Below are 13,600 nucleotides of genomic sequence, written 5' to 3' on the forward strand. Positions count from 1 at the left end.
GCTGCAGAAGTGTATGTTTACCTGCTGCAGTCAAGCTGAACAATCGCTGCACAGGAACTTTGTGTATGATGGATGGCGATAACTTCTGCCATCCGCATACAGCATACATTTACAGGATGTTTTCACTATTGTTTTAGTGCATCCATCATTTCAGTAGAGATAATGGCACACCTTTGGAAACACAATTGAAATGAATGGGCCCAATCATGTGAAGTATTTTTATGTTTATTTTTTATTATTTCCACAATCAATTTGCTAATTCAGTCTTTCACACATTCTCATGATATTTACTTATCATTGTAGATCAGGTGATTTCAGTTAATTTGCAATTTCTGTGTTTAATGTTTTTTGTTTGTGTGTATGTAAGGGGTGGGAGGGGGATATATTATAAGTGGATGATTTGTAGGTTGATTTGCCTTTAGGGAGTTGACCTGTACAGCACTAAAAATACCCATTATTACCATTATTCCTGCAGATCCACTGAACCCCTCCTCCATCCACATATCCACATCCTTCAGTTTTTAGCCTCATTATTCATTCTTTAAATTCCACTAATATACTTAAATAATGCATTATCAAAATTATTTATTGACTGCAATTTGTTGTATTGTTTTTTGGTTTCTTTTAAATTAGCTCTTATATGATTTTTCTTCTCTATTTGGGCCTGTCTGTATTTCTTCTATGCAGTTTTCTTGGAACTGCACTGATGTGAACATCTAAGTAATGCCAATAATAGGATATGTTCAAAGTCTAAGGGCCTAATTCAGCATGGATCGCTATTCAGAGAAATTGCAGTTGTCTGCGAGTAGAAAGGCGCCACCCTGACAGGAAGAAAAACCGCCTTGTGCAAAATTGTGAATGCATTGCAGTTCGCTATCCATTCACAGATGCATACACAATTCCCCAGGACATCAAAGAATCTTTTCTGTCTGAGCAACTGTAGTAAGTCTGAGGCTACCACTAATCTCCCACCGAGAAGGCCTGGAAGTGGTCTGTGCTGAAATCAGAGACCCTCCCCAAAAACGTCTGGGCACGCCTGCGTTTTTTCGAACATACCCAAAATATGGCAGATTTCCACCCAGAAACGCCAGCTTCCTGCCAGTCATACAGCGGCTACATTGCAATTACTATCTATACGCAATTTCTATTGCTATTACCCCTCGCACGTGCGCAATGCAAAAAATACACATGCGCAGTTGTTCGATAAGCACTCGATTTGCTATTTCTCTGAATAGTGATCCACGCTGAATTAAGCCCTAAATCCATCATGATGCAAATTCAAACCTTAATTCAGATAACACAATTATGCAGGAGGGACATGAAAGACCAAGGAGTTACTTATCAAACCTCACGTTTCCCCTGATAAGTAGAATTTCTTATCGCAACAATAAGAAATTATTTTCGTTACAGTTTTTCAATATTGTATTACAGAATCATGGGCAGAGATATAATCTCATTCCAGGTAAGGACTGGCAGATCTACTGTACATGCACCGACATGTGCGGTAGCTCTGTGCGGGCCTCGCATGTGATAGTGTTAGTTTGGTTCTCTCTCTCAGCTAATGTAACCTATAGGCTGTAATGGCTAAAGATATTGGGGGTAATTCAGAGTAGTTAGCAAACCAAAAAAGTTAGCAGTTGCGCAAAACCATGTGCAGTGCTGGGGGGAGGGCAGATGTAACGTGTGCAGAGAGAGTTAGATTTGGGTGTGGTGTGTTCAAACTGAAATCTAAATTGCAGTGTAAAAAATAAAGCAGCCAGTATTTACCCTGAACAGAAACAATATAACCCACCCAAATCTAACTCTATCTGCACATGTTACATATGCCCCACCTGCAGTGCATCATGGTTTTGCCCAATTGCTAACTTTTTTGGTTTGCTAACAACACTGAATAACCCCCATTGTGAGCTAACAGGGGCGCAGTGGCAAAAAGCTGTTTCTATAAACCTGATAGATTTGTCAGTTTTGCAGTCCCCATAGAAGTAATGCAGGGTGTCCTTGTGATCATTGCAGGAACCAGAGGCAGAACTCTGGGAGGCAACGGAGTCATCTGCCGCCGGGCTCCTTCTCTGAAGGAGGGCACCTCTCCTCCCATTCTGTGACTTCATTGAATTAAGTGAATTGATACAGTAGCTGCCGCTATCTTTTCAGTGGCAGACTTCCTCACTGGTTTCTGCACCTTACAAATCACACCCTCTTTATTATACTGAATATACACATTTTACAAGTGTCATAGCCAGGATTAGAAACCACAATCTATTACACTGGAAGCAGACACCTTACTGATTAAGTGATTTGCTCCTGTACAGGAAATATGAGAATTTTAACTATATGAAGATACTTCTCTGACAATTACACGTAACTTCATATAGTTAGAATTCTCATGCTTCCTGTACAGGAGCAAATAGCTTCATCAGTAAAGTGTCTGCTGTCAGTGTAACAGGTCATGGCTTCTAATCCTGGGTATGACTGCTAAGAAATGTGTGATTTAAAATAAGACAATTAAAAGTATAAATACAGTATATACATTTTTTTGCAGAACACCACACACACACACACACACACACACACACACACACGCACACACATACATACACACATTTATCTTAATATAGGAAATAGGGGGGCACCAACATTTATCTTGCCTCCGGGCAACTGGGACGAACTTACGCCACTGGCAGGAACCAAAGCATGTAGGCCAGATATCTACTGCAATATCATCTTAATACATTCAGGGGAAATTTTATTAATGCATAAAACTTTAGAAATCTGCAGGATCTAAGGATTTTGGACCTCATTCAGTAAGGATTACCAAAATTTGCTAATCGCAATCTGGACAATTATCGAACGGCTGCGCATGTGCGAGTAAAAATAGCAACAGAAATTGCATACACATCGTGATCGCAATGCAGCAGCTGTTTGACTTACAGGAAGCCGGCGTTTCTAGGCGGAAACCTGACGTTTTCTGGGTGTGCCTGACAAAACGCAAGCGTGCCCAGGCATTTTTATGGAGGGCCCCTGACATCAGCGATGCCCACTTCAAGCCTCTTGTGTCGCAAGAATTGTAGACGACCTTGCCTGGCGCAGATGGGAAAAATCTTTGATGTTCCGGTATTGTGTATGATTTTGCGATCAGCCCGCATATTGCGATGCATTCGCAATTTCTGCAATGGGTGTGTTTTCTCTATTGCTCATGGAAACTAAAGTGTGCCTTATCTGTATACTAAAGTCACCCAAATATAAAGATTCCCATCCAGTTGGTGAAATCCCTGTTCAGTAACCAAATTTGAAACCATCATTATACCCCAGTAAAGTTTGTTTAAAGAAATATGACATAGTATTATATATTGTATCTTCAATTGAACAGCTGCAAAAAAATAAAATAAGGTAAAATAACAAAATTGTAAAATTATGGTTAAAAAGAAAACAAATAATCTCAGAAAGAGTCTAAAAACACACAGTTTGTTGCCATTTTATTCCATAATATATCTATATTTCCTCTTAATATAGACAAGCTATCAAGGTATTACCAGGAGATGGCCTTTAACTTAAAGCATCTACAGTGACAGTGTCAGCCTCACTACATAACAATGAATCGTTAAATACAAATGATACGTACACATTTTAATATTAATAGAACATCTATTGATCTTTATACTGCCTAAGAACATAAATAATTAAATAGGGTAAATACACAGCATTATCATGATCAAACAGATCACACGGTCAGTGACACAGCTACAGAAATCTGTGCATATTACTGGTGCGCCCAACTTATAGAAATGACAAAAGTGTCTTAACCCTTTCACTATCTGGATGTGCAATGATGCCTAGAAGGACCACATAGCATTAAACAGTTAAAATATTCTGCTTTCCATGTATTATGCTTGGGGGGAAAAAAAAAAAAATAATAGGTTATATAGAAAAGAAAAACGAAAAAAAAAAAAAAAAAGTTTGTAAACTTTCCGGTGTCATTTTCTTCACAGTTTTCGTGATACTGTAGCCAGCTGAATTCAAAGCTCCTCGCTTTCCACCACATCGCGGGTATGAGACATAAAACTTAGTGGCATTTCTGCAGAGGGGAAAGGGATCAGGATATCCAGGCTTGGAGCAGAGAATGTTGAGTAGCGAGAAGAAGTAGGTCGAATCTTTTTAATTGGTTGAGGAATTTGCTGGTGCCATTGCGCTACAAAAAGATATGAAATTATACACATTATATAATGTTTATTGTCATACTGGATGAATATGAATTTACAATAGTATCTGCATTTGATTTTGTTCCTTTATTTAGGGACAAAACTGAGTTGGAAGCAGTGGGGGGATTTTTATCTCTTCTGTGTATGCATCAAAGTTGCACGGCACATGCATCTAGACAGCGTGTGCACAATGAGCTACGGAGTTGCCAATGAGCCACACAGGAGATGCACTGTATCAGAAATGCTTTGATGCCTTTTTTTTTAAAGCAGCACACATTTACAAGGCAAAACCAACCTGGTTTTGCCTTGTAAATGTTTGCTGCTTTAAAAAAAATGTACGAGTTCGGCCGGAGTCTCGGACCCAAATTGGGCATTCCTGGCCGGTGACAGGGAGGGGCTTAGGAGATGCAATGTAGATGGTCCATTTTATGGGCGTATCATGGATAGTGGCAGTGTACAGAGATGCAGAATCATTCACATAGGACGCCATATACAAACACAGAATCTGCACCTGCCATAGGGCAGATGGTACAGTGCGTATGGACGCAGACAGTTGGGGTCTCAGTCCTTGCATATTTGGACACACGGACGTACACCAAGGAAGAGCTTTGCAGTTGCATTTGCTTAAAGTCACAGAAGTGTGACCGATTCAGAAACAGCCCCTGTATGTTTACAATGAGAGTTATTTTATGCCTGTGCTGAAACTGATCCTCTTTGGATGCTTTCCAATAGGCAGAACTGAGCAGTAATGCTGGTAGAGGTTTAATGATTACCTTGTCACTCAACAGAGCAGACACATTCCGGGACCTTGGCAAGCTCAAATATCTCTTCCAAGACTTCCCCCTAACAGTGAGTTATCCCTACTAGGTAAAGGAAGAGTCGCACAGACGCTTATTTGCGTTTAATATTTTTTATATATGTGATATATGTCCTTTCCCTTATGTTCAATGATCTAGGTATGTACCTTTTATCTATTGGGAGGTGCTCCAAGGAATAGCGTAAGTATAGAGATTCAAAAGAGGAAGATTCCCTGTAATGGGCACACGCGGACAAGTGTACTTTCTTAAAGTCAAATATCTGTTACGATAGATGACCACAGATTCTAAAATATAACTTTTAATATTATTACTAAAACATGAGCGAAATATAGTGTATGTGAATTGTGAATATTTGTGAACGAATTAAATAAAGTGAATTAAAAAGCTTAGCCACTGTAATGATGTATTTCTTCACTGTCTCCAATGTTTTAAACAGTGTTTCAGTATTAGTAACAACTTAAGTTGCCAAATGTCTTGCAATGATACATTTGTATCTTGGAGTGAACAACTCCTTCATGTAATTTAGTGATACCACCACTATTCTAATTTTGACTTCGTGTTTTGAGTGTGCGCATCATTGACTACAATACACTGTATTTAAATGGTGGGCCATGATATAATGTTGCCTCCTCTAAATAATGTATTAATGAATTTGCTGCTTGGGGGATTGATGTCCCTGTGCTACTGTCCTAAATGATTAGCTATATGGTGCCTTATGTGTGTTAATTCTCTCCTTGAACTGCCCTTATTACTGTCTAACAGAAAATTCTCAGACAGTTGGGGCTTGATCTCATTCTCTACACATATGTATCATTGATAATACTCTTTACTATATGGCTGTGAATCAAGTTTATAAATCCTATATCTACATCAATTGCACATAATATGTTGTGGAATTTTTGTGCGTATACCATACAGCCACTGTTTATTATCAGGTTCTACTTAACATCTATTATGCACGTGTGTGGTATATTGTAGAGTTTTGCCAAATAGCTAATATTTATCCTCAATACTGGAGCAATTATTTCTTTAATATCGCAACCAATGTGCTCATTAGGCAATCACCCATATATATTATAGTATTTCCTTATGTCACATTTACCAAACAGCATTAATTCATAATAAGATAATTGATTATTCAGTATTATATACAGCACATATATTTTCTTTATTTGTAATAGCGTATAATGCATGCAAGTTCATCCACACTGTAGCTGGGACCACTATAAATCCCCTCAATGTTTAGCCGCTATTACATTAGACGTTATAGGGCCGGCACACTGGGATCTTATACTTAGAAACCCCAGTGCAGCAATATCATCAGCTCCCTCCCGCAGCGTGTATCAGCAGGAACAAGCTACAATGTAGCAGGGACCACACTGTGTCCCTTCAATGTTTAGCCGCTATTATATTACAGGGCCGGCACACTGGGATCTTATACTTGAAAGTCCCAGTGCAGCAGTACCCTCGGTTCCCTCCCGCAGCGTGTGTCAGCGGGAAGCCGCTGACCGTGGCTCTCCCGTGTAAGACCACCCGCGTGGCTGGGTGTGCTATATAGCGTCTATCTCCCGTGCGATGTGTACACAGGAGGACCCGCGGCGGCAGCAAATACTCTTGAGGCACAGCTATTTATATAAACAAGCTAGGCAACATAAATTGTACAGTGGCTAAGCTAAGTTTTAAAAAAAGGACACATAGTAAGGGGTCTATTCATGCAGCAGAGAAAAGCCCTGTTTTGCGGTAAACAGGGCTTTTCTCTGCTTACCGCAATTCACAGAGCGGGTTACCGTGGAGAAGTCCCTGACTTCCCCAGCGGCACCCCCGCTCTGTGACTGAATCGCATCACCATACGTTTGTATGGTGACTGCAATTCATGTAGGAACGGAAAGCCCAGCTTTCCGTTACCCTTCGCAAAACCCCATCGCCATCTCAGACAGGCGATGTGGAGGCTTGTACAGGAGAAGAGCAGTGAAGACGTCCATCTCCTGCCTTCTCCCCGCCCCCTTCCGTGACAAGAGCCAATCAGAGGAGCCCAGGTCATATGCATTTGCATATGCCGGGTCACCTCCTCCTTGCTGCCCTTGCCCGCCGCTGGAGGTCTCGTTTCCCCGGCGCATGCGCAGATGACACCTGGAGGCAGGGGGGGGACACTGCGCATGTGCAGAAGATCCCAGCCGCGGTATGAAGAGAGAAGACTGGGGAAGCCGGGATCGCGGAACAGCCGGATACCTCATCGCATCAGGGAACTGGTAAGTATTAATGAATTGCGTTAAAAATCTGAAAAAACCCCTGAAATAAGAATGCGATGTTTAGTAATAAGTTAAACATAAACATTGCATTCTTACATGAATAGACCCCTTAGTGCGTCCGATCCCTAACGATGGTTTCGCATTTGCTTAATCATAGGAAAAAAACCTTAATCCTATGATTTAGCAAATGCGAAACGATCGTTAGGGATCGGACGCACTTACTATGTGTCCTTTTTTTAAAACTTAGCTTAGCCACTGTACAATTTATGTTGCCTAGCTTGTTTATATAAATAGCTGTGCCTCAAGAGTATTTGCTGCCGCCGCGGGTCCTCCTGTGTGCACATCGCACGGGAGATAGACGCTATATAGCACACCCAGCCACGCGGGTGGTCTTACACGGGAGCCGCGGTCAGCGGCTTCCCGCTGACACACGCTGCGGGAGGGAACCGAGGGTACTGCTGAACTGGGACTTTCAAGTATAAGATCCCAGTGTGCCGGCCCTGTAATATAATAGCGGCTAAACATTGAAGGGACACAGTGTGGTCCCTGCTACATTGTAGCTTGTTCCTGCTGATACACGCTGCGGGAGGGAGCCGATGACATTGCTGCACTGGGGTTTCTAAGTATAAGATCCCAGTGTGCCGGCCCTATAACGTCTAATGTAATAGCGGCTAAACATTGAGGGGATTTATAGTGGTCCCAGCTACAGTGTGGATGAACTTGCATGCATTATACGCTATTACAAATAAAGAAAATATATGTGCTGTATATAATACTGAATAATCAATTATCCTATTATGAATTAATGCTGTTTGGTAAATGTGACATAAGGAAATACTATAATATATATGGGTGATTGCCTAATGAGCACATTGGTTGCGATATTAAAGAAATAATTGCTCCAGTATTGAGGAAATACTATTTGGCAAAACTCTACAATATACCACACACGTGCATAATAGATGTTAAGTAGAACCTGATAATAAACAGTGGCTGTATGGTATACGCACAAAAATTCCACAACATATTATGTGCAATTGATGTAGATATAGGATTTATAAACTTGATTCACAGCCATATAGTAAAGAGTATTATCAATGATACATATGTGTAGAGAATGAGATCAAGCCCCAACTGTCTGAGAATTTTCTGTTAGACAGTAATAAGGGCAGTTCAAGGAGAGAATTAACACACATAAGGCACCATATAGCTAATCATTTAGGACAGTAGCACAGGGACATCAATCCCCCAAGCAGCAAATTCATTAATACATTATTTAGAGGAGGCAACATTATATCATGGCCCACCATTTAAATACAGTGTATTGTAGTCAGTGATGCGCACACTGAAAACACGAAGTCAAAATTAGAATAGTGGTGGTATCACTAAATTACATGAAGGAGTTGTTTACTCCCAGATACAAATGTATCATTGCAAGACATTTGGCAACTTAAGTTGTTACTAATACTGAAACACTGTTTAAAACATTGGAGACAGTGAAGAAATACATCATTACAGTGGCTAAGCTTTTTAATTCACTTTATTTAATTCGTTCACAAATATTCACAATTCACATACACTATATTTCGCTCATGTTTTAGTAATAATATTAAAAGTTATATTTTAGAATCTGTGGTCATCTATCGTAACAGATATTTGACTTTAAGAAAGTACACTTGTCCGCGTGTGCCCATTACAGGGAATCTTCCTCTTTTGAGTGAGTTATCCCTAGGCAGGACCATAACATATGGAGATAGGTCCTGTCCTTAACCTATCATTGTGGGAAGCTTTTTATACTTCATATGAAGCAGTCCATCAGATGTATAATATGTGAAAACTGTAACTGCATTAGTTTGTTTAGTACTGCCAGGGTCGGACTGGCCCACAGGGGTACCAGGGAAACCACCGGTAGGCCCCACTGCCTGAGGGCCCACTCCTTCCTCTAAGGATCAGGTTCCAGACTGTGCACTTGTATTATACATGGTAGATATGTGGCATTACACTGCACTAAACTATTGTGTATTTCAAGCCTCTGTGGAGGCTGTGCACACCCCCTTTGTAGGCTGGCAACACCCCTAAGTATGGGCCCCTATAACTGCATTCCCCCGGTGGGCCCTTCATGCCCCAGTCCGACACTGAGTACTGCCAATTAGATACTCCAGAATATGCTCCCTGTCATCTCTCTGGATGGCTGGGATATCCACTCTACACTTATAGAGGGTGCATCCTATAAGCTGATGATCTTTTGCGCAGCTATAGGTAAAAGTCATACAGAGTGACAGGAAGTAGTGGAAGTGCCCCGGTAACCCTGGGAACACCCTTGCCAAGCCCAAAGGACTTCATCAATAAGTGCTGTAATTGCAATGCCAGAGGGAGAGGAGCCATTGTAGGAGCCCATAACCATGGCTTCCATTATGGTGGCTGGACACCATGCATAGACTGGCTATATGGCAAGAAAGTATAGATAGAAATCATGTATGCCAAGATCCCATCTATCGTCTAATAACTGCAGAGTTTCTAATTGTAAGCAATATGCGCCTCTCCTCCACACAACCAATATAACAGCCTCTGAATGTAAGCAATGCCTGCCTCTCCTCCACGCAACCAATATAACAGCCTCTGGGTGTAAGCAATGCACGCCTCTCCTCCACGCAACCAATATAACAGCCTCTGGGTGTAAGCAATGCACGCCTCTCCTCCACGCAACCAACATAACAGCCTCTGGGTGTAAGCAATGCACGCCTCTCCTCCACGCAACCAACATAACAGCCTCTGAATGTAAGCAATGCCTGCCTCTCCTCCACGCAACCAACATAACAGCCTCTGAATGTAAGCAATGCCTGCCTCTCCTCCACGCAACCAATATAACAGCCTCTGGATGTGAGCAATGCGCGCCTCTCCTCCACACAACCAATATAACAGCCTCTGGATGTAAGCAATGCGTGCCTCTTTTCCACACAACCAATATAACAGCCTCTGGATGTAAGCAATGCCTGCCTCTCCTCCACACAACCAATATAACAGCCTCTGGATGTAAGCAATGCCTGCCTCTCCTCCACACAACCAATATAACAGCCTCTGAATGTAAGCAATGCGCGCCTCTCCTCCACGCAACCAATATAACAGCCTCGGGATGTAAGCAATGCGCGCCTCTCCTCCACACAACCAATATAACAGCCTCTGGATGTAAGCAATGCGCGCCTCTCCTCCACGCAACCAACATAACAGCCTTCCGTATGTAAGCAATGCCTGCCTCTCCTCCACACAACCAATATAACAGCTTCTGGATGTAAGCAATGCGCGCCTCTCCTCCACGCAACTAATATAACAACCTCTAGATGTAAGCAATGCGCGCCTCTCCTTCACGCAACCAATATAAGAACCTCTAGATGTAAGCAATGCGCGCCTCTCCTCCACGCTACCAATATAACAACCTCTAGATGTAAGCAATGCGCGCCTCTCCTCCACACAACCAATATAACAACCTCTAGATGTAAGCAATGCGCGCCTCTACTCCACGCAACCAATATAACAGCCTCTGGATGTAAGCAATGCGCGCCTCTCCTCCACGCAACCAATATAACAACCTCTAGATGTAAGCAATGCGCGCCTCTCCTCCACGCGACTAATATAACAACCTCTAGATGTAAGCAATGCGCGCATCTCCTTCACGCAACCAATATAACAACCTCTAGATGTAAGCAATGCGCGCCTCTCCTCCACGCAACCAATATAACAACCTCTAGATGTAAGCAATGCATGCCTCTCCTCCACGCAACCAATATAACAACCTCTAGATGTAAGCAATGCGCGCCTCTCCTCCACACAACCAATATAACAACCTCTAGATGTAAGCAATGCGCGCCTCTACTCCACGCAACCAATATAACAGCCTCTGGATGTAAGCAATGCGCGCCTCTCCTCCACGCAACCAATATAACAGCCTCTGGATATAAGCAATGCGCACCTCTCCTCCACACAACCAATATAACAGCCTCTGGATGTAAGCAATGCGCGCCTCTCCTCCACGCAACCAATATAACAACCTCTAGATGTAAGCAATGCGCGCCTCTCCTCCATGCAACCAATATAACAGCCTCTGGATGTAAGCAATGCCTGCCTCTCCTCCACGCAACCAATATAACAGCCTCTGGATGTAAGCAATGCCTGCCTCTCCTCCACGCAACCAATATAACAGCCTCTGGATGTAAGCAATGCGCACCTCTCCTCCACGCAACCAATATAACAGCCTCTGGATGTAAGCAATGCGCGCCTCTCCTCCACGCAACCAATATAACAGCCTCTGGATATAAGCAATGCGCACCTCTCCTCCACGCAACCAATATAACAACCTCTAGATGTAAGCAATGCCTGCCTCTCCTCCACGCAACCAATATAACAACCTCTAGATGTAAGCAATGCGCGCCTCTCCTCCACGCAACCAATATAACAGCCTCTGGATGTAAGCAATGCGCGCCTCTCCTCCACGCAACCAATATAACAGCCTCTGGATGTAAGCAATGCCTGCCTCTCCTCCACGCAACCAATATAACAACCTCTAGATGTAAGCAATGCGCGCCTCTCCCCCACGCAACCAACACAACAGCCTCTGGATATAAGCAATGCGCACCTCTCCTCCACGCAACCAATATAACAACCTCTAGATGTAAGCAATGCACGCCTCTCCTCCACGCAACCAATATAACAACCTCTGAATATAAGCAATGCACGCCTCTCCTCCACGCAACCAATACAACAGCCTCTGGATATAAGCAATGCGCACCTCTCCTCCACGCAACCAATATAACAGCCTCTGGATATAAGCAATGCACACCTTTCCTCCACACAACCAATATAACAGCCTCTGGATATAAGCAATGCGCACCTCTCCTCCACGCAACCAATATAACAACCTCTAGATGTAAGCAATGCACGCCTCTCCTCCACGCAACCAATATAACAACCTCTAGATGTAAGCAATGCGCGCCTCTCCTCCACGCAACCAATATAACAGCCTCTGGATGTAAGCAATGCGCGCCTCTCCTCCACGCAACCAATATAACAGCCTCTGGATGTAAGCAATGCCTGCCTCTCCTCCACGCAACCAATATAACAACCTCTAGATGTAAGCAATGCGCGCCTCTCCCCCACGCAACCAACACAACAGCCTCTGGATATAAGCAATGCGCACCTCTCCTCCACGCAACCAATATAACAACCTCTAGATGTAAGCAATGCACGCCTCTCCTCCACGCAACCAATATAACAACCTCTGAATATAAGCAATGCGCGCCTCTCCTCCACGCAACCAATACAACAGCCTCTGGATATAAGCAATGCGCACCTCTCCTCCACGCAACCAATATAACAGCCTCTGGATATAAGCAATGCGCACCTCTCCTCCACACAACCAATATAACAGCCTCTGGATATAAGCAATGCGCACCTCTCCTCCACGCAACCAATATAACAACCTCTAGATGTAAGCAATGCACGCCTCTCCTCCACGCAACCAATATAACAACCTCTAGATGTAAGCAATGCGCGCCTCTCCTCCACGCAACCAATATAACAGCCTCTGGATGTAAGCAATGCGCGCCTCTCCTCCACGCAACCAATATAACAGCCTCTGGATGTAAGCAATGCCTGCCTCTCCTCCACGCAACCAATATAACAACCTCTAGATGTAAGCAATGCGCGCCTCTCCCCCACGCAACCAACACAACAGCCTCTGGATATAAGCAATGCGCACCTCTCCTCCACGCAACCAATATAACAACCTCTAGATGTAAGCAATGCACGCCTCTCCTCCACGCAACCAATATAACAACCTCTGAATATAAGCAATGCGCGCCTCTCCTCCACGCAACCAATACAACAGCCTCTGGATATAAGCAATGCGCACCTCTCCTCCACGCAACCAATACAACAGCCTCTGGATATAAGCAATGCGCACCTCTCCCCCACACAACCAATATAACAGCCTCTGGATATAAGCAATGCGCACCTCTCCTCCACGCAACCAATATAACAGCCTCTGGATATAAGCAATGCGCACCTCTCCTCCACGCAACCAATATAACAGCCTCTGGATATAAGCAATGCACACCTCTCCTCCACACAACCAATATAACAGCCTCTGGATATAAGCAATGCGCACCTCTCCTCCACGCAACCAATATAACAACCTCTAGATGTAAGCAATGCCCGCCTCTCCTCCACGCAACCAATATAACAACCTCTAGATGTAAGCAATGCCTGCCTCTCCTCCACGCAACCAATATAACAACCTCTAGATGTAAGCAATGCACGCCTCTCCTCCACGCAACCAATATAA

At 43.3% G+C, this 13,600-nt stretch overlaps 1 protein-coding gene across 6 annotated transcripts in view; it reads right to left on the reverse strand.

Annotated features, from left to right (window-relative positions):
- Window positions 1–3,456: 3,456 nt before the first annotated feature.
- Window positions 3,457–13,600, reverse strand: part of MYPN (myopalladin) — a 519,866-nt gene continuing 509,722 nt past the window's right edge. For all 6 annotated transcript variants that reach the window (XM_063961610.1, XM_063961611.1, XM_063961613.1 and 3 more), the window contains one exon: window positions 3,457–4,186. In XM_063961610.1, the coding sequence (XP_063817680.1) occupies window positions 4,014–4,186 (173 nt within the window). In that variant the 3' untranslated portion in view covers window positions 3,457–4,013. The remainder of the gene's footprint in view (window positions 4,187–13,600) is intronic.

This window comes from Pseudophryne corroboree, chromosome 3 (genome assembly GCF_028390025.1).
Source record: "Pseudophryne corroboree isolate aPseCor3 chromosome 3, aPseCor3.hap2, whole genome shotgun sequence".
In the NCBI taxonomy this organism is placed as follows: Eukaryota; Metazoa; Chordata; class Amphibia; order Anura; family Myobatrachidae; genus Pseudophryne; species Pseudophryne corroboree.